Source organism: Myotis yumanensis, unplaced genomic scaffold, assembly GCF_028538775.1.
Source record: "Myotis yumanensis isolate MYYU_CA2020_CCGP unplaced genomic scaffold, mMyoYum1.0.hap1 SCAF_16, whole genome shotgun sequence".
Classification (NCBI taxonomy): Eukaryota; Metazoa; Chordata; class Mammalia; order Chiroptera; family Vespertilionidae; genus Myotis; species Myotis yumanensis.
Genome location: NW_027223767.1, coordinates 21484580 through 21507649, shown reverse-complemented (window position 1 = coordinate 21507649; position 23070 = coordinate 21484580). Strand labels below are relative to the sequence as shown.

The 23070-nt window shown below is 36.6% G+C and overlaps 1 protein-coding gene across 2 annotated transcripts in view; it reads left to right on the top strand.

Moving 5' to 3' along the window:
- NLK (nemo like kinase) overlaps positions 1–23070 on the top strand; it is a 135011-nt gene that overhangs the window by 68119 nt on the left and 43822 nt on the right. For both annotated transcript variants that reach the window (XR_011468382.1, XM_070393701.1), the window contains exon 3: positions 6042–6097. Coding sequence is in view for 1 of the 2 variants with exons in the window: in XM_070393701.1 (XP_070249802.1) it covers positions 6042–6097 (56 nt within the window). In the remaining variant the exon portion in view is untranslated. The remainder of the gene's footprint in view (positions 1–6041; positions 6098–23070) is intronic.

Here is a 23070-nt window from a genome sequence, read left to right as displayed (position 1 = left end):
GATTAATAGAAGGAGAAGAAAGGAATGTCATGATGAAAATGACATTTAAAAAGATTAATCTGGCTGTCATAGGAAGGTTGGATTTTAATTTGGATGTTTTTTTGTGTCAGAGAATAGCTACAAAGCCCTAGGAGGCTTTATATTTCCTTTTGAATAGAGCCTAAAAGTCACTATATCAAATTCATTGATTTCAGTTGATCTGACTGAGATATACACACATGCACACACACACATATGCACACAATCTTTTATTTGTCCTTAAAGTACAGGTTGTTTTTCATCTTAAAGGATAGGTTTAACTTGATATAGTAACTTAGGGAAACAGAAATGGGTTTAACTTTGTAAAGATTGATGGTGTTAAGGCTTATCACTAGTGTCTAGTCAGAATCTGAGCTATTATAAAATCTGACAAAATATTCTTCACTTTAGCCCGGCTGGCATGGCTTAGTGGTTGAGCATCAACCTATGAACCAGGAGGTCATGGTTCAGTTCCTGGTCAGGGCACATGCCCAGTTGCAGGCTCAATCCCCAGTACTGGGGGCATGTAGGAAGCAATGATTGTCTCTCATCATTGATGTTTCTATTTCTCTCTCCCTCTCGCTTCCTCTCTGAAGTCAATAAAAATATTTTTAAAATATATATATTCTTCACTTTATCCACCCATGCTCTTGTGCATGCTTGTACACACTCAGTTGTCATATCATCATGGAAAAAATATTTTCCTTTTTTTTTTTTTTTTCTTCAATCTTACACTCCTTTGAGAATCTGATGAAAGCTATGAATCCTTTCTTGGAAAAATGCACACACACACGATTTTGTGTCATTTTAGGCTTTTACTAGTTCTCGAAAGCCCATTCAGAGCCCCCCTTAGATCCATTGATTCCTGCGAAGAATCCCTATAATACAAGTCTTGGGCTTTTTTTTTTTTTTTTTTTTCGTCCTTGGGTAATAACACCAAACACACAGTAGGCAGTCTATTTGAAGAGTAAGTGAATGAATAAAAGTGATAGAAAAAGATAAATCTCTGGTCTAGAATGATAACCTCAGTGATTTCTCTCTTGGAGATAACTTTTTCCCAATCTTTTCGTACCCTTGAGAAAACTAAGGATGCAAAGAGGAGACAGTGGAGACAAAGAAAGATCATTCCTTTTCCTTTGTTTAGTCTGACCTAACTCAAACAAGGCCTCTTTGGGTTCATAAGTAGGATGCCTTCCTATGTGTCATTATTTGTTGTGCTGTAGGTGGAGATGTACGACCTTCAGTTCCAGAAAATTTCCTCCATTTTCTCTGTTCTCTCTTGAATTCTGATTAAGCCCAGCATCTGTTAAATCCAGAGAGAACAGGATTTATCCTCTGATTTTCTTCTCTCTTCTCTCTTACTGTCTTTTTCTATTTTTTGAGAGATTTTTATCTTCCAGCTCTTCTCTGAAATTGTTTTTAAAATGCTATTATTTTAATTCTCAACTCTTATTGTTGTTTGTTCAATCTTTCATTGTGGTGTTTTTTCAAGGATAGTTGAGCTCAACAACACCATCAATCAACTGGATATAACTGACACCTACAGACTGCCTCCACAGCTGCAGAATACACATTTTCCTGAAGCTCACATGGAACATTTACCAAGATAGACCACATTCTGAGCCATAGAAAATACCTTAACAAACTTAATAGAATAGAAATTATACAATGTCTGCTGTCAGACCAAAATGGAATTTTGGTCTATAGATTCAGTGGGTTCCATTCACAATCTCAAAGGGGTTTTTACTGGTGGAACTTGACAAGCTAATTCTAAAATCTGTATGGAAGCACAAGGACCAAGAATAGCTCATAGGGGATCAGACACAGGGGTAGATAAAATGACCAGTGGGGCAAAATAGAAAAATAAATTGTGTTATATTCAAAGGATCACTATACAGCAAGGAGAAAGAATGCCCTACAGCTGCACACATTAATTTGGACAAATCTCAGAAACATTGAGTGAAAAAGCAAGTCACAAAAGAATAAACACGGTACGATTCCATTTATATAAAATTCAGAAACATGCAAAACCAATACAAATGTAATAAAATTACAAAACAAAGCCAGAGAGTGATTAAGACAGCAGTGTGTCCTCTACCAGAGTGGGGCACACCTACCCAATGACCCAGCAGTTGTACTCCTTGGTATACACAAGACAAATGATTACATATACCCACCAAATGACCTGTACATGAATGTTCATAGCCGTTTTATTCATAATACCTAGAAATTGGGAAACAACACAAATGTTTGTCAGCAGTATCCTGGATAAGTACATTGTGTTGTATTCCATTCATATAATGATGTACTCTACATTAATAAAAAGGATGAACCACCAATCCACATCAACATGGATGTGTGGTTAATGGGCATGCTCTCCCCAAAATGAGCTGGATATTCAATATCATCCAAACCATGAATCTCACAGGTATACCAGTAAGTGAAAGAAGCTATACACAATAGACTCTGTGATTCAATTTATGTAAAGTTCAGGGACAGACAAAACGAATCTGTGGTGGTAGAAATGAGAATAGTGGTAACCTCTGAGCAGGAATGGTTTTGACAGGAAAGAGGCAAAGGGGCCTTCTGGGTTGTTGAAATGCTTAAATTCTTGATCTGGATTTTAACCATGGAATAAAAATGTGTCCTATTATACATTCTGTGTGGGTAAAAAGAAATTGAATTACTGTTCACTTAGGATGTGTGTACTTTACTATATCTTACAACTCTATAAAAATAATAGTAATAATATAGTCTCTACCTTAAAGAACTTAAAATGTAATGGGATGGGAGGGATGGAGAGAATGAGGAAAGAGTAGCTCCTTTGCTAAACATGGGATTTAACTCAGTTGTATGAACAGCTAAATGTGTAGTCTTTTTTGTTAATCCTCACCTGAGGATATTTTTTCCATTGCTTTTCAGAGATTGGGGGGAGGGGGAGAGAAACTTTGACGTGAGACACATCGATTGGTTGCCTGCTGCACGTGCCCAACTGGGGGCAGCGTGCGAACCCACAACCCAGGTACATGCCCTTGACCAGGAATCGAACCTGAAACCCTTCTGTGCACTGGCCGCTGCTCTAACCAGGGAGCAACACCAGCCAGAGCAAAATTTCTAGTCTTTATATTTAGGATTGAGATTATTCACAACAATTGTTTTATTGATAAAGGACTGACTAAAAAGAAAAAAGAAAAAAAACTAAGTCGTTCACTCATTAAGTAACCAATTTATATGACTCTCCTAACATCATCACAAAGGTTAAAATTCTAAACAGTGGCTATCATTAAGGAGCTTTTGTCCAGTTCATAAGCGACTTGAGAAATGCTGAAACACTGTTGGTAATGACCATTATTTAAGCTTTAGTTTGTTTTTTAATTAGAAAAGTATGCCTACTTTTTTTGTATTTGAGATCCTTTGAAGGGTTGTCGGTGTTTTGGGGTACTTTAACTCTTTACAAGCATCCTCCTCTATTTACAAGAGAAGGTTAATCTCACATGGCTATTTAAATAAGGAGTCAGGCATGAATTCTGGAGTTTGGAACTCTGCTACTGTTCTTTCTAATTTACTTCTCACTTCTGAGATTCCTGGATCATTTCTCCCGGCCTTAGCTCTGTGCCACCTTGAAACACTGTGGAATGCCATTCTCTGATAACATTTTTAGGTAAAAAGAACAGGAATAAAAAACAACAGGCAGTTAAAAAATTCCATACAGAGTTTAAAAATATTATACCTTTGAAGCTAACAATCACAGCTAAATGCTTGAGTGCAAATGTCTAACCCTGTCTTATATGGCTTTTCTACAAAAAGCCTCATCAAATTTGGAGTAAAAAAGCTTCATTCTTCTCTATCAAGGTTTAAATGTATGGTTGTCACTTTCTTCTAGATAACCTCTAATTATAGCAGATAGATTTGAAGTGTGAAATAGCCTTGTCTAATGGACGCCGTCACTCATTGCATTCTGTTTTCCCGAAAGACAGGATGTATGTTGTTCAGATACAGAGTTTAGAGTCCAAAAGATGTCAAGTAAAACACTAATTTCTAACTGCCTTCCTCAGGCATCAGATATTCATGTTAAAAATTGTTCTATCACATAATGAGACATGAATTTACATGTATTTTTGACACAGTAATTATAGATTTTTTAAATATAGAAATGAAATCTTTTATATGACAAAAAATTATTCTGTACAGAAACTGGAAAATCTGTTATTTTTCCTAAGTATAAACATTTTAATTCAGAAAGGAAAGATAGATATTCTTTATAATAAACATCTAAACTATTTTAAAACATTTATGTTTAACTGGTTTTAAAGTAGGTGAAGGCTTTTTCATTACAGAAGGTTTTAGTTTAATTTAAAATTTTAAAGTGACAAATGCTTGACTGAAAAAAGAATAACCTTTAAAGTGAACAAGGTTTTTTCCACATGTAAATTGCAAGGGGAAAAGAAAGGGAGATGAAGGAGAAATTTGTAGATTAAAACTTAAAAGACATAAATCAACCATAACATGTAAATCTTATTTAGCTCCTGATTTAGACTAACAAACTTTTAAAAAAAGAAAATTGGGAAATTGAGCACTGCATATTTGGTGGTATTAAGAAACATGCATGTATATATAGTAGATTGGTCATTTGTTTTTATTCTTAATAAACTGGTATTAATTCAGTTCAAAATATAAAATATTAAATTTTTATATTTGATAATTTTGCTTTTTATCTTTTAGAGATAGTGACCAATGTATGGCTGAAATAAAGCTAGTATTTATATATTCAAAATTATATAGGGAGAGTGGAGGATATAGATGAAACAAGAATGGTCATGTATAGATCACATGAGTATTTACATAATTACATGAGTATTCTTTATACTATTCTGCCCATTTTATGTACTTAAAATTATCCATAATTTAAAAAAAAAATTTTCTTAATAAGCTAAGCTCAAGATCAGAAAATTTGAATTTGTACTGCCACACAATTTACTTCCTGTTAAATAACTTCCTCCCTATCCTTTGAGCCTGGTATTTTTCATTAGCAAGGTAGGTTTAGATTCTTAAATGTGACATCGTAATTGGGACTTACTAGTAAAAGAGTAGCTAGACAGCTGGTAGGGGAAGTAAGCCTGTTTGTTATGTTTCAATGGCATACTACATTGATAGTATGCTGCTTTTATAAAGGACTTGAATTTCAGATGCCATAAAGTATTTTTTTTCCCCACCTGAGTGACTTTTTGGAGGACTTGGAATAAAATTTAAAATGCTTAACATAATTTAAATAAATTTTATGTGATTATCCCCTACCTTTCTCTTCTGTTTTATCCCAGCCTGTTTTCCTCCCACCCACTGTATTCCATAAGCACTGGCATTTCTGCCTCTAGAATCTTCCTGGTTCTTCCTTGCCTCAATGACTTACATTTGCCTGACCAACTTCTATTCAGCCTTCCACTCAGAGTAGTATTACCACAAAGAAGCTTTTTCTCCACACTCCTCTTTACTTTTTCCCTGCATAATAATAAATGTCATAATTATATATTTGTGTAACTGTTTATTTGTTTAATGCCTTCCTCTTCCCTAGTCATGAGAGTAGGAATATCAGTTTTGTTCTTAATAACCCAAGAGCCCACCATAGTGCCTGCCAGGTAGAATACACTTATTGAAATATTTTTTTAACAGAAGAATAAAGGAATGAATGGTAGGTATGGCTCCTTATGCTCTTAGATAAATACTAATTATTAAAAATAGAGCATTTCTTTCTAACACCATCCTATTCAGGGGTTCTGGTAGCATTTAGTATAATCCAGTTGCCTCTCTCATTTGGTTTAGATAGAATTATCTTTTAGGTAGTAAATCTACAAACCCATCTTAATGTTTAGGACTGTGTTTCTTGACTGATAAATTTAGTTAATCTCAGTGGGCAATTGTAACTAAACCTTAAATCACTAAAGTGTTAACAGTATTTAGTTGTACTTATGTCATATGTTACTTCCTTTTTAGTTCTCTAAATTTTACTTTTTTTTCCCTTTTCTCAGGTACTCTCTGCCCTTGACATACTCCAACCTCCACACATTGACTATTTTGAAGAAATGTATCCTAACCAGGGAATGTGAAAGAAGGGGACACATTTTTTTATTAATTTGTTCTTCTAGTACCTTTTTGGGGTTCTTGCCTTGAAGTGTATTAAATCTCATCCTTGCAGAAGTGGTTGAGTACCTGGAACCAGGTAATTTTGAAATCCCAAGTATCTGACAGAGCTTAGTATTATCAATATATCCTGAGTGATGATACCACAAAACAGGACTTCTGAGCAGAAATTTTACCTAATGTGCACACATCCTTTACTAGTAGATGGGTTATTACCATCCCATACTGCAGATGAAACCAGTGAGACGACTATGTTGCAGTGGAACTCAGTAAAGTGCTCTTGTGACTGACTATACAATAACTGCCTGTCAGCCAAGAGGATAATATTGCCCTTTTTTCTACCACTTGGAGTAAGGTGAAAATTAAAGAGCTAGTAATGTAATTTAAATGTCCCAAGTTCCTTGGAATAATGGCAGTGGTGATGATAATAGCCATCACTTACGTGAGTTTTTATCATATGCAAGGCACAATTCTAAGTTCTTTACACATATGAGTTTATTTAATCCCTATAACAGCCATCTGAGGAAGGTATTGTGAATATTCCCATTTAACAGAAGAGGAAATTGAGGCGCAAAAGATTAAAAAAAAAAAACTTGACCAATTTCACAGAGTAAGTAAATGTTGGGGATGGGGTTCAATTCCAAGCAGTCAGACTATATAGTTCAGTCCATACATACATGATTCTCTCAGGATAGAGGCTTTAACATTCTCGTATCACTACTATAGTTAATGTGTAAAGATAGTATATTAGGTATCATGGATAATAATAAACTGTAAAATAATGCCTGGTAATAGTTCCTGGGACTATGCATGGAAAATATTAAGACTTAAGTTAGGCCATCTGACATTCCTAGGCAAAACATCACCATTTACCATTCTGTACTTGGTAAAGCTTTAAGTAAAAGACAGGAAATCCTAAATCATTAATTTAGTGAGCTCATGATAGTACTGTCTATTCACTCAAGGCTTTTTATTAGCACTAGGCCTGTGACTCAGAATGGAAATCAATATAATAGCAAGATGCTTTTTCTGATTGAGCAGTGAGCTAAATTAAAATCTCATTCTTACTCAAGAGGTAGATAATTCCATACTAGACAATTATCTTTGATATTTTTTCTTAATAATTTGGAACAATTAAGAGCCTCCCAAGGGGAAAGAAAGCAGTTAAAGTACTAGGGAATTGGGAAACCATGTGAGGTGATAGACTTGTCATTGATCAACATTGGGATGTTTTGATCTAATAAACCAAAAGCTCTTGAATGCTGTAATCCTGGATGATATTTTAACCCATGAATCTCTTATGGAATTAATCCCTTTGCAAAGGGTTAATTCAGTGCACTTGGGGTACTCCAACCCTGCACATTCCAAAGAAGGGACTGGCCCTTGACTGACTCCTGGCTGGTAAGAGTGTCTTTGAATACCTGAGGTCTTGGGCCATGCCAGGTGGTTCTGACACGCCCTTTTTTTTAAGTTCAAAATTAACTTAAAGATAGAAGAACTGAGAAAGTTCTTCTCTCCTCAGTGCTGTATATTTCAGTAGTAACCACTGAGGAAAAAGCATTAATAATTCCTTTTCGTTGATGGGAAGGAAATCTACATACTAGAAGACACTCCTATGAGTGTGTACTACTATCTCTGCCTCTTTGGAAATAAAGTTGCTGATACCAAACCTTGAAATAAGTAGAAATCCTCTTTAGTAAATAAGAGTTTTACTCTATTATAGGCTGTGTCAGGGGTCGGCAAGATCACCCTCAGGTTCAATGAAAGGACTCGGGGGACCCAGGAAGGCTGTTTCACTCGTGGTTAGAGATTAAAATCAGCAAAGGAAAAAGGTTTATAAGGCAAAGTTCAGGAGAAACCAGGCACAAAGTTCTAGTTGTTCTCTCTTGTTGGAATTGCACAAATAGTGCTTAATTCTCCCAGCAACAATGTATGACAACACAGGCAATGTTGTCAACTAGGGAGGCTCACATGAGCCTTGGCATCCAGGGTTCTAATTGGACATCAGTAAGTAAGCATAGAGCATCCAAGAAACTGATCTTAGCTACTCAGTCTCCAGCCCACCACTCTTCTCCCTACCCAGAGTTTAAACTAATACAACTGAACCAAGGCCCCAAACAAACAAAAACAGGCGTATCCCATGAATCACATTGTTAGCCTAAACCGTGTGGTGTGGCCAAAGCCCCAGGTATACTGAGATACTCTTAGGAGGCGGATTTGCAGGGGCAAAGGTTACTTCCCAGGAGCCAGTCCTAAAAACTTTGGGAACATATAGGATTTCGGTAGCCCAGATCTGCTGTGTTAACCCTTTATTGAATATGGACCTTCAATGGGGAAAGAATGTTTTCATATAAGATAATTGGTGAATGTGGGTATATTTAATCAATGCCAAATATATTTAGAGTCTCTTCACTGAACACTCAGCTATTCATTATATATATATTTCCTGTCTTATAGTTTAAGCATGAATTGTTTATATTAGGTTTTAGTTTTATGTACTTGGGTTTGTCATTTCTTTAAAAACCCCATGTATGTTTCTATAAGCTAGGAGTTCTCAACCACTTATTATTATTGACAATATTTTAATTAAATCTGGGAGAGACTTGATTCATTATTATTTTAAACTAGAGGCCTGGTGCACCAATTCATGCACAGGTGGGGTCTGGCCAACCTGTATGATTATTTTAAATCCATGAGTGGCATAGGTGGTATAGTAGCTGTTGGTAGCTGATTTCAGTCCATTTCATTAGTCGGCAAGATGTTTCTATAAAATTTCTCTCCCCAAAATTGTTCATGAATGTTTAAATAAAAGACTTTGCCATTATATATTTACTAGAGGTTGGGTGCACAAAATCCTAGTGGGAGCACCGCTCAGCCAGAAGCCGGGCTCGCTACTCCTTAGCCGCTAAGCACTTCCACAGAGGCGGGAGAGGCTCCCTCCACCACCGCTGCGCTCCCCAGCCGTGAGCCCAGCTTCTGGCTGAGCAGCACTCCCCCGTGGGAGTGCACTGACCATGGAGTGGGGCGGGAGGGGGGGGGAGGGGGCAGCTCCTGCGTTGAGCATCTGACCCCGGTCAGTGCACATCATAGTGACCTCTGGTCATTCCGCTGTTCAGTCAATTTGCATATTAGAGTTTTATTATATAGATGGAACCCTCTTGTACACCATTTACTTAAATGTTTTACTTTTTTATTTTTTACCTTCAGGTTTAAAAATTGACACTTGTTTTCACAGTAATTAGCTGGCTACAGATGGAAAAATCTTTCAAACCTAAACTTCAGTATTCTTGTTTTCTCTTGTATAAGTTTTTGCTATATGTAGAATGATACACAGAAAAAAAGTGTTTTCCAGTAGTGGTGCCATTTGGAAAACACCAAATCCTTTAACATAAAAAGGAATTAAACCTATAGCTGACATGGGATTATAAAGACTTTTTAGAAAGGCATGATTTAGCTTAGAGTACGGGGTACTAAAAACAGGTTTTTAAATGGAAACTTAAGAAATGCCTTAGTTATATATATGCTCTGTCTTTGCTGATTCTTTTAATATCCTAAATAGGAATTTTCTGTGTCCTGTGCTTTTTAGTATAAATATGCTGTAGCCAAAGAAAACAAAATTTTCTGTGATTTCCATCTGAAAAATATGACAACATAATGCATCAAGTACGAAAATATTGAAGATTTAAAAGTATCTCACGTTACTATTTTATTTCAACTTCATATATTATTTATCTGTGTTAGCAGCTCCCTCTGTAGTATCTCAGAAATATGACATGCATTACATGTGGTTTTAGTTGATGGCATGTGTTTTTTAATTGGACGATTATTGTGTCTTTGCAGATTTAAGAATGGGTAATGTTTTGTTTTCTTCTAAAATATATTTTTATTGATTTCAGAGAGGAAGGGAGAGAGAGAGAGATAGAAACATCAATGATGAGAGAGAATCATTGATTGGCTGCTTCCTGCACACCCCACAGTGGGGAGGGTGAGAATCAAGCCCACAACCTGGGCATGTGCCCTGACTGGGCATTGAACTGTGACCTCCTGGTTCATAGGTCAATGCTCAACCACTGAGCCATGGCATCCAGGCAAAATAGGTAATGTTTTGAGTTTTAAATATATATTCATGGAATTGTTCTTTGAGAAAACTTTTGAGATCTGTTTAAGGCTCTGTCATTTTAGGTAAATTCTAAGTATATTGCTTTGCATCTAATGGATGTTGTAATACTTAGTTGATAAAGGAATCAGTTCGTAGAGTCAAAAATATATATTTGTCATATTATTTAAGCTGTAAAGGGAAAGAAATAATCTTTTTGTTTGTTTTTCGTATTTTATGTGTTTTTTAAATTTGATTTCATAGAGGGAAAGGAGAGGGAGAGAAAGATAGAAACATCAATGATGAGAGAGAACCATCAGTTGGCTGCCTCCTGTATGACCCTATACTGGGGATTGAGCCTGAAACCTGGGCATGTGCCTTGACCAGGAATCAAATCATGACCTCCTGGTTCATGGGTTGACCCTCGATCACTGAGCGACACTGGCCAGGCAAAAGAAATAATATTCCACTGAATATACGTACCATATAATTACACTTTTTTCTAAGATGAGAAAATTGGGATGTTATATTACATATGCAGCTTTTAGTAGGCAATTATTTTAAACCAGAAGATGTCTTTAAAACTAATTGAATAGTTAATATTTTAGAAATATCTGAAGTCTGTGGACATTTTGATATCATTGTGTACAATAAAAGTATCAGCATATAGTATCATGCAGTTAATCATAGGTCTTTTTCTAAAACTAATAAAGTGATTACATTTTGCCCACAAAAATCTAGCTTGGGTTTTTAAAGACTCTGCATCTTTAAATAATTCCTTAAGCAACTTTTAAAAAGACTGTCTGGATTATAACTGCTTACAAATCTACCTATAAGGCACAACAGATTTAGCAGAAGTCAGGTATGGAAGGAGTAATACATTCTACCACAACCTCTGTATCATATAGCTTTTGTTTTTTTCATATTTTTTAAATCTAATATATCAACCTAGAAAGTATATTCTTTAATAATTAAGAAAGATTGCCCTAACCGGTTTGGCTCAGTGGATAGAGCATCAGCCTGTGGACTGAGGGGTCCCGGGTTCGATTCCAGTCAAGGGCATGTACCTTGGTTGCAGACACATCCCCAGTAGGAGGTATGCAGGAGGCAGCTGATCGATGTTTCTCTCTCATCGATGTTTCTAACTCTATCCTTCTCTCTTCCTCTCAGTAAAAAATCAATAAAATGTTTTTTAAAAATAAGAAAGATTATGTATTTTTTCTGAGCTGAACTGTTGTTAACTTGCTAAAGGATTGCGTTATTCATTTTACACTTTGAGTTTCTGTTTGGAAGTCTGTATGAAAACAGTTTGGCACTTAATTACTTTGAAACTACTGAAATTTAATCCAAGAGAAACCAGTGCTAATTGTTGATTGGGAAACATTATTTGTCCTGCTTCAGTCAGGATTCTGGACTCTATACAAAAACAAGCTCCTTCCCAGAAAGTACTGGATGCCGACTGGATTAGAAATAAAAAATCTGGCTTGCTTTTGGAAAAGCTTTTTTTAAAAAAAAAAAAAAAAAAATGTTTTAATTGATTTCAGAGAGGAAGAGAGAGGGAGAGAGAGAAATATCAGTGATGAGAGGGAATCATTGATTGGCTGCCTCCTGCATACCCCTGACTGGAAATCGAGCCCACAACCCAGGCATGTGCCCTTGACCAGAATCCAACCCAGGACCCTTCAGTCTGCAGGCCAATGCTCTATCCACTGTGCCAAACCAGCTAGGGCGGGAAAAACTTATTTTTAACTTGAAACATAATCTTAGTATTTTATGGAGGCGAATATAGGTGGTCCAGGTCTTCTGTGCTAGAAGCACTTACAACCTAAAACCAATGGAAATGAGAAATCTAATAGAGTGACCATGTGTCCCAGATTGCCAAGACTCATGGATTTTACCTGGTGTCCTGATATAATAAATTCTTCCTTTCACTATGGCAGATCTTATATCTTTTTTCAGCTTTATTGAGATATAATTGACATATAACAACGTAATATCTGGACGGAGAAAGCAGATCCCTTAAAATGGACCACCATTTTGTTTTGTCTCTTCCTAACTGCCATAAAAAGTACTCAGAAACAGACCTAGCCTGTTTGACCCAAACAGACTGAAGGATCCTGGGTTCGATTCCAGTCAAGGGCACATACTGGTTGCAGGCTTGATTCCCCAGCCCTGATCAGGGCCCATGCAGGGGGCAACCAATCGGTGTGTCTCTCTCACATCAATGTTTCTCTCTATCTTTCCTGCTCCTTTTCATTCTCTCTTTAAAAATATCAATGGGAAAATATCAGGTGAGAATTAACAAAAAAAGTACTCAGAAACAGAATTCTGATATTCCTCTTCTAGATTCATGCTTCTTCTAGGTTTTTGTTCTCTGTATATTTTGAATCCTCTCTGCCCTTCATAACTGTTCCTTTAATAACTTTGTCTTTAAAAATCTTCAACAAAAATTAATTTCACTGGTGATGGCTAGGCAAGGTAAGGAAGTATCGATAGCTTGGCATATTGAGAGGTTTGTCCTTCCTTCAGACTGCTGTTTGTGGTTGTTTATACCACTGATAGTAATCTACTCTTGGTTTTAATGGCACCATTCTTGCAGCTTTACAATAGAACAGACTGGAGTAAATTGCTCTCAAATTCTGTTGGGCAGAAGGACATTTGAAACCAGATTGTCTGGACACAGAATTAAGTTTTTCACCGATAAGAAAGGGTGAGTAGGTCTAATTTGAGGGCTCATTGTCTTTTGGAGAAAGTGTTAAGATTTGTTGTATTGGCAAAAAGAAGCATGATGCAGTTTATATGACTTGTACATTCTTTATCCTTAGAATGGATTAAGAGGTGGTTGGAGAATTTGCCTCTTCTTTTTATGAATTAAAAAAAATTAGAGAAGTAAAATGTTTCTAAACTAGGTAGAGGCTCTTCTTTCAAATAGCTTTTTTTTTTTTTAAATGTTCAGAAAAAAACTAGTGACTATTCCAATCATTTCATTTGATTTATCTTCCTCCCTTGGGTTTGTGTATATGTGCATTTACTTTGGATGGTTATGATGGTGGGAGATTAGTAGTCACCAAGCTCTCCCATCTACATTTGACAGACACAGAGCTTGCCTTTGCTTTCTCCAGGTTACTTGGAGAAGAAGAGGTGAGGTTTGAAATAACATCATTTTCTCTAGAATGCTCTTTCTATTTTTTACATGTGTGTTTATAGCCTTAGTGACAAGGACTCAGCCAACAGAACCTCCTGGGCTATGTCATATGGAATGGTAGCTTTCCAGTTTTTTTCTGGTGTAGAATTGATTTTTTTTTTTAGTCAGTTTTAAATTTCAAATTAAAGGTAGTTTTAATTTTTTACCTTGAAAAGAAAAGGGAATTTGCCTTTGCCTGGGAAAGAAATTGTTGTATTCAAACATTTTAACAATGTGACCTTTCATTGCATTGATTTCTATAGAAAAGCACAGGCATGCTTCAGAAAAGGTCAGTGATTCTAATTGAAGCACACATGGATTTTTTTCTAGCTGCAAAGGCGCCCATGGTTTTTGTTGCAAAGAAGATGATGAGATTTAGGGCTAACCATTTGTTACAAGAGAAAGCAATTCTCTCTGATGCATTGCTGTTTTTCTTTCACATGGAAAGCATTGTTTAAAATCAACAATATCCATAAACCAGATTTTCATTATCCATGCTATTTAATGCCCTCATTTTTATTTCAAAGGCAGTTACATATCTGAGATCGAGGTTGAAATTTCCCTTCTCAGTGGACCAGATTTTTGGAACAACAACAAAAATGTGAGGAAAGAGATACTATTAAATCTCAAATATTTATAGTTGTGAGATTTTCTTCTTTCAAACAGGAATGGCAGGATTTCAGAATTAATGCTTTTTCGGAGGTGAAGCACGTTTTAACTGCCATTCTTGGACTTTTCATGTAAGAGAATCTATAGCTTGGGGAGCCAGACTTAAGGATCTGCTTACTACAATTCACTGTCCTTTTGGAAAAATCACCTAACTCATATTTATTCAAACATGTATCACACGAAGATGAAGACTTTAAAAAAAAAAAAAAAAGATTGTAAAACTGCTGACCTATATGGGCACCTACTTAATAAATACTTAATATTGCAAAATTTCTTTTTCATAATCTGGCTTAGTGTTGGTTTCTGTCCAATATTAAATGAAAGAAAGAATGAATCAGTTTTCATTATCTGAAGTCAGTAAAAACTATTTAGGGATTAAAATAGTGTTTTCAAAACTTCCCATAATTATTCTGTAGGAAATAATTCAAATACAACAGGCTCTTCATTTTCTTCTAAGCTAAATCAGTTAAATACCCTATTTTGCTATATGGAAGTTTTAACACATTAATAGTTTTTCATACAACATCAGTCGTTCATTGCACATAGAACATTAAATGTGTTGAGACTTCAGTTTCATTGAGCAGGCAGAGCAGCCTGCTATAGTTCTAAACTCCAGATGGTGAGCTTTTGAACCTGATAGGTAGCTTTTTTACATAAGACCCTATCACAAATTGTCACACGAATATTGTTATTAAAGTACTTATTTAGCAGTGCTTTCTTATTATAAAGCACCTTATCAATAGTAAGCATTTATTCCTAATCCTATATAATAAAAGCCCAGTGACCATAACGGCAGAACGACCACTCGACCAGTCACTATGAGGTGCACTGACCACCTCTCAGTCCCTTCCCCGGTGGGGGGCAGGGCTGGCAAGTGGACAGAACGGCCAACCTCTTGGTTTCTCCCCCCAGCCCACAGGCTCTGATCGCCAGATGGCAAACTGGGAACCTGGGTGGTGGCGGTGGTGGTTGGGGGGCGCGGGGTGGCTTGTGGGGCTGGCAGCCGGGGAAGATGGCCCTGGTCACAGGCTAGGCCTAGGGACCATACCTGTGCACAAATTTCATGTGTCAGGCCTCTAGTAGTTTATAAATTCCTCCAGTTCTTATTAACTAGCTGTAATGTATCAGTTTTATTCTTTCCCTTTTGTCTGAGGATGGGAACAATCTAAGTCATAGACTGGTTTGCAAGCTTAAACATGGGAATGTGGAAAATTGACCTTCATTGCATATTCTTAGTGCAGCAATTTTCAACCTTTTTCATCTCATGGCACACTAAAATTCTGTGGCACACCAAAAAATATTTTTTTGCCAATCTGTCAAAAAATAGGTATAATTTTGATTCATTCACACTAGACAGTTATTATTGTGTTGGCTGTTGTCATTATTTTTTATTTGAAAATCTAAGGGAAATACATAGTCAGGTATTGCATGTTTTAAAAATTCTTATGGAACCCCCATGTGCCTCTTGCAGCACACTGGTTGAAAATCACTGTCTTAGAGTGTTGTTCCGTTAGGTAACTGACAAGCATCTCCCTTTTTTCTCCTTACAAAGCCTTGGTGGCTCCTCCAATACATGTTCTTGATATCATACATTAGCAGTCTAAAATCAGTCTCCTTCTTCATTCCTTCTGCCTGCCATACTCTCACTATCCCTTATTTTTGCTGCTTGACAGTAGTATTGAGTTTAGTGATTTACTATCACATCATGAGACAGGAACTAAATCCTCATCCTCTTTATTTCAAAATCCTTATGATTGGTTCAGGGCCTACCTAGCCAGCATATTCTTCTAGCTTGAGGTAATGGAAACAAAATCTGTTACAGTGGAACCTAGAACCAGACTGCCTAGATTTGAATCCCAACTTTGTCTCTTACTACCTGTGTGATCTTGGTTCAGTTTCCTGGTAAATAAAATGAGAATAATAATTGTACTTACTAATAGACTTACTAGTATTTTGAGGCTTGAACTGGAATGGAAAGATGATAGATAGATAGATGATTGATAGATAGATAGATAGAGAGATAGAGAGATGATTGATAGATAGATAGATACATAGATACATAGATAGATAGATAGATAGACAGACAGAAACTGATCGATGTAGAGCTTAGTGAAGCATAGACAATAGGAATTCCTATGAACTTTCTGATACAGAGCATGTCAAACTCACCAACAGATGTCATTAGAAAGACTTCATCATAAACAAATGGATTTTCATAAAGGCCTATCAGTAACAAGCCTAGCCTGTTTATAGAGAGGATTTAAAAAACACACACACACAGCCCTCACCACTTTGGCTCAGTGGATAGAGAGGGTTGGCCTGCAGACTGAAGGGTCCCAGGTTTGATTCCTGATCAAGGGCACATGCCCAGGTTGCAGGCTCGATCCCCAAGTGGGGGCTGTGCAGGAGGCAGCCGATCAATGATTTTTTCTCTCTTATCGATGTTTCTCTCTCTCTCCCTCTCCCTTCCTCTCTGAAATCAATAAAAATATATTAAAACACACAACATAAGATATGAACTCTTAATGAGGAATGGGTTATTATATAGAGAGGATTTTAAAAAAACAAAACGAGAAAATACCAAAATGTAAACTGCTAATGAGGAATGGGTTGTTAACCTCAGCATTTCATATTCCCTTACCTGGTCTCCTCTTCCCAGAAAATATATGTAATATACAACTGGTTAGCACCTCCAAGCTTTTCATTACCTTTACCAAGCCTTTCTTATTAAAAGGATATACATAATTTCCTCCTTCAGCCTGCCATCCCAAGAACCACTCCCCTTCCAAGCCCCATAGTAGCAGTCACATCCCCTAGTAGTGGTCCCTTCCTGGTTGCATAAAGATTACTTAGGGTTTAGTGTATTAGCAAATCCTGAGGTTGTTTTAAAGTCCGACTCACGGTTGGAATTCTTTTCACTGTGCTTTGAAGAGAGTCACTATACATAGCTGGAACAACTTATTCACGCCAGCTCTTTGAAACACCTGTGTTCCAGGTGAGGCCAAAAAATTCTAATACTTGAATCTAATCTTTTCACCTCTCCATTGAAAATAAATATCTTTCTAAAACTTCCCAGCTGGTGGGAATGAAATGCTGTCAGGCCTCCCAACTATTAGAGGGTAATATTGAATAACAACAAAGCCTCACCTAACTTGAGCTGCTGAAAAGACTCATAACCCCATTATCATTCTCCTGAACTGCTTAACCTTCTGGTTAACCTTCCGATTATTAGCCTCTTGACATACTTAATTCAGGTGTGAGAGTTTAAGAACACTCCTAGGAGTATTTATTTGATCTTTTTGTTATATCCCACTGTTCTGACTTTATTTTTTGAGATTGGTAGACACCAGGAAGCATGTGTTACGTGGAGACCCAGAGGTTTCAGAAGCCACTAAATATATTAGACCTGCCTTAATTGGAGGATATGTGGAAACAGTGGGGCTTTTAGCCACTTCATAGATCAGCTGAGTCTCCTGCTACCAACTCAATTTATTTGAGAGCAGTACTTTAGGGAACTTAATAGACCTACAGCGCACTAACACAAACCTGTATTTTAGCGAGAGTACAGTTTATTTATGCAGTACTTATTATGTCAGTTTGTTCTCTGAATACTGTATGAATGTTATTATTAAATATTAAGAACACTGAATTATACAGTTGGTGATGGGTTTAATAATTATATGTTTAATTGATAGTCTTTTCCTATCATTGTTACATCCATTATAGTTGGCAAGTGAGCCAGATGGTAGAAAATAGGATTGGGTCAAAGTGGCATTTTTCCAAAGGAAGTATGTCATTCATACATGAGCCAAGTGAAGTTTTGTTTTGCATATGTGTATTTTTGTTTTGAAAATATAAAATACTAATCAGTTATGGAATACCAATCTGATAGCTAATTTTTACCACCCTGGGCTCAAGACTTAAGATTACTAGTAGCCCTTTACCAAAACCAGGGGACCCCTGTGTGGAGGTTTACAGAGATCCCATAGAGATGAGCACTTTTATTTGCTCCCTTGCGTTTCCAGTCTGTCCAAGACCAACTCTAGGTCTCTCTCAAAAATCATATGCACTCATCTAAGAAAAGATTTCTTTGTCCTCATGAAGGAATGTGACTATCATGGACATACTGCTGGTTGGTGCCAATAAACCACATGAGATCCCATTAGTAAGTGAATAAAATTGTCCTCTTCAGCAGTGATATCCTTTTGAGATTGCCTGATCTTTCCTTTTAAGATCAGGAACTTAAAAGAGCTTATTAAATTAGTTACCTGTTTTGTGTTTCTTTTTACTTACATTATTTTAGCTTTTTCCTGGGAGGAAGGAGGAAGTGTTGGGAAGAAATAAGAATGGTCAGTTTCAAAATATATATTAAAAAAATAAAAGATTAGTATGTGTAAGGCATGGACTTGGATATTGGGCAGTCCTGAGTTCAACTGTGAATCCCCTCTCACCACCCCCAACTTACTAGTTTTTTTTACCTTGAAAAAGTTATTTGAGCCGAAACCGGTTTGGCTCAGTGGATAGAGCGTCGGCCTGCGGACTAAAAGGTCCCAGGTTCGATTCCGGTCAAGGGCATGTACCTTGGTTGCGGGCACATCCCCAGTAGGAGATGTGCAGGAGGCAGCTGATCGATGTTTCTCTCTCATCGATGTTTCTCTCTATCTCTCTCCCTTCCTCTCTGTAAAAAATCAATAAAATATATTAAAAAAAAAAAAGTTATTTGATACTCTTCCCTGAGCCTCAGTTTTCTCAGTGATAATATTTTTCCTCAAAGAACTGTTACAAGGAATATATTAATTAATGTATGTAGGACATTTGGCACAGTGCCTAGCATTTTGATGTTTTATAAACTCACTATCCTTCCTCCCTCCCATAACAATGATGATAGCAGCTACCATGGAAGCCCCGTTCACCATATATGCGTGACATTTGTATGTGATTCACATACAACATCTAAACCCTGGCATTAACCTGATAATGTTATCAAGCTAGTAAGTGGCAGAGTCAAGATTCTAACCTCGTGTGTGATTCCAAAACCTACACTCCCCTGCCTTTCACTGCCTAAATCCATTTAACTCCTCATTGTAAAATCAGCTTCCTGGCCTTGTCTCTTCTGAAGTAGAATTCTTTCGTTCACCTTTTTCTGAGGTTTAATTAGTCTTTTGAAAGACAGAGCATGGATTAAGAACAGAGCCTGGGTCTGCCGCCGTTTCTGCAGAATCCTAGCTGTGATCTTCGGCTAGTTCCTTCGCCTCTCCAAACCTCTTCACTAGTTTGCATAGTGGCGATCATAATAGGATTTACTTCTTAGAGTAATTAGAAGTAGATGAGGCTAAATACATTTAAAGCTGGATTGCCTAACAGAAAATTCAGTAAATACCAGCTATTTTTCTTCTTGGTCAAACTTCTGTGGCTATGTACATTGAAATCTTTTTGCTTATTTTCTGTATTTGATTCTTACATATCAATCTCAGTCTTTTCTAACCTTTTGAATGTTGCCTTGCATTCATCCATCTTTTTCCTGTGTTGTCACTGAGTTAGCATGCTCTCTACACCCACTTGGTGCCCAGTCAGTATTTATTGATGCTAATGATGATGATTAAACAAAGATGCAGTTGGCACCAGTCCTACAGCCTCTGAGACTGCTTGAGTAATCATGACTTTCTAAAAATAGAAAAGGACTCAATCATCTTACTCATAATTGAAGGTCAGAATTTGGTGTCAGCGTTTGTTTCTCTGGTGATGGTGTAGCTTTTGTGCAGAATTACCTTTGACAGCTGGAGTAGTCAGGCTTTGCAGCAGAGGTTGATGATCATGCATTCTTAGATTACTTCCTAAAATAGATGCATCATCATAGAGGTGGGCTGAACAGATATTGATCACAGTACAGATTGGTTTAAATTGGAGAAAGAGGTCAGGGGAAGCTTACCATTAAGTTATAGTTTGCTGTCAGGCTCTAGGTTAGTTTCCTACTTGCATTTCTAGCCCATAATTCTTTTTTGCATCAAAGAAAATTGTACAAAACTGTACAGTTACACTAAATACCCCTCGGGTTTCTCTGCCTTTCTGGTCTATCTAATATATTCCCACCTCATCTTTCCTCAGAAGAGTCCTTATTTTTGCTTTTTCCTGTTTCAAACTGTCCGTGAACACATTTTCTTCCTCAGCAACCTTTGTAGGAGTCTAGCAGGGTGTCCTGCATATTGTATTTGGGCACTATGCACCAACTCTGGTGAGCATTATTTTACAGTGAATATTGGTGCCTTATTTTAAAGAATGTAATGTCATCGAGGTTGGATTTATAACTCATTAATGGTAATGTGCTTCTATAATTTTAGTATCCAGGTTCTCAAAATAAAAGAAGGAAAGAAATAGAAAAAAAAATTAATAAAAGAGAAAAACTTTGTGCAAAGAAAAAGATTATAATCAAAAGTAAAATTAATACTCTGTGGCAGATTTCCTTTAGTAGAAAGTAGAAATTGCTGTTTCTTACCATATATAATGATTCCCAGATTTATATTTTCAATTTAGACATCCCACCAAAGGCTTGTCCTATTTCAGCAATCTCTAATTAAGACTTTCTTTTGTTTTTGTTTTTCATGTCAAGAGCTACTAGCCCAACCCTATACCCCACACAAAAAGTTAGCTGAGGGGGTCCCTGTGATATATTATACACACACATAAACTAATTTTTAAAGTTCTCATCCATTTAAAAAAGTAGAGGATATGAACCTATTCAAGTAAGTATATATGATTCATAGTTACAGGGAAATGTTTATTGAATTTATTTTAGCTTTGTAATTTGACTAAAGGGTAAAAGGAATAAGACTTAACGGAAGTAAATGCTCAGGAGGTGGAAAGAGACAGGTAGGTAAAGTGAGTGTGAGGTAGAAAAACTTGTCTCTGATTTTCTTAATCTTTGTATTATTTTTTAGTTGATGGAAAAGAAGTATCATTATTTGGGCTGTCTTCCTGACGTTCCTTCACCCCCAAACTAGATCTGTTAACATGGGAATAGTCCCAAGTTGTTATGAGGATTAAATGAGGTAATGAGGTGATCTAGCCCTGGCCAGTGTGGCTCACTTGGTTGGGTGTCGTCCTCTGCACCAAAAGGTTAGATTCCTGGTCAGGATGGATGCAGGAGGCAATCAATGTGTTTTCTCTCTCTCTCTCTCTCTCTCTCTCTCTCTCTCTCTCTCTCTCTCCCCCTCTTCCTCCCTTCTACATTCTCTGAAAATCAATGGAAAAAATATGATCAGGTGAGGATTAAATAAATAAATAAAACTCAAAATGAGGACAATTAGTTCCTTCAAATAACCTGCCACTTCTGAGAATTCATTGAGATAATTTATATAAAGTGCTTGGAAAGTGCCTAGCACATAGTGAGATCTCAGTAAATGTTAATTGCCTTTTTTATTATTTCTCGTGTATGTTTTTTTAAATTTAAGGTGAACCATTTTAGAAAACCAAATGTAAGTATGTATGTGTTTTTATAGATATAAGTAAATTGCTCATTAGAACATACATATAATTTAGAAATTCAGTAAGAGTTGAAGAAATCATGATTGTTTCTTAAGATGTTTTACTAAAGGGTTAAATCTCTATTTACTGGAATTTAGCAATTCTAATAACTTAGAGATTTGTCTCTTTAAAGTAATATGTCTTGGTTGTGCTTCTTTTTTAATTTTATTTCTGGTGGCAAGTCTTACATATTCAATTCCAAAGCAATACCTAAGGGGCTATATGAGGTTAACCATAACGTTGTAATCTTTTTTAAAAAATTTTTTTATTTATTGCTTTGAGAGAGAAAACAACACATCTATTTGTTGTTCCACTTATTTATTCCTTGATTGGTTGGTTCTTGTATGTGCCCTGACGGGATCAAACCCGCAACCTGTTGTATTGGGACAATGCTCTAACCAACTGAGCTAACCAGCCAGGGCACATAGTTGTAGTCTTTGAATGGCTGTATTGTAATTGCTTGTTTAATTGTTCATCTCCCTTGTTAGGCTATAAACTCATTGCGGGCAGTGATGCTCTTGTACACCACTGCATTTCCAGTGCCTAGAACAGTGTCTGCTATTCAGAGTATTTGTTGAAGAATGAACAGAGTGACTTCCCATTTGAAAACACATGACAAAGGTGAAATGCTGAAAGCTGCCTCATGTAATGAAATATTGAACTTCTGATTTTTTTCCTTGAAACCTGGTTTTTGTAACAGGAAATAATGTCAGCCTCATGAATTTCATTTTCTCCTTTAATAGTAAACAAAGTGAGGCAAAATTTCATGGAAAGGGTCAAACCTCAGAATCTTTACAACCTAAGTTTAAGTTCAAGATCTGTGTCAGCAGCTTAACCTCTACCAACAGTGGAGAGTTACAAATTAGGTATTATGTGAGGATTAGTCACGTAGTAGCTTCAACAAAAAGTTAGCTTCCTTTTTCCTTTTCTTCTCATATTACATAATTAAAAGTAATTCAGCTTCTCTTCATTTCAAAGTAATCTCCATACTGTTATGTTATTTGGTTAAAAAAGAAAATGGGACTAGTAGGCCAGCTTCTATGGGAAACAACTAGAGTAGCAGTCAGGAAACCTAAGGTAGTCCTGGCTTTTATTTATTTGTTTGTTTGTTTGCTTAAATTTTTTTTAATTTCAGAGAGGGAGGGAGGAAGAGAGAGAGAGAGAGAGACTTATTCTCTTTCAGTGATGAAAGAGAATTATTGATCAGCTGCCTCCTACACGCCCCCCACTGGGGACCCAGCCTGAAACCCAGGCATGTGCCCTGACTGGGAATCCATCCTTGACCTCCTGGTTCGTAGGTCGATGCTCAACCACTGAGCCACACTAGCCAGGCATTCCTGGCTTTTTACAGACTGGGAATGTGACCTTGGGTAAATCACCCAACTCTACCCTAAGTTTGTGTTTTTCATTAAGTGATATTCCCTAGTAATTAATAATATTTGAGAAA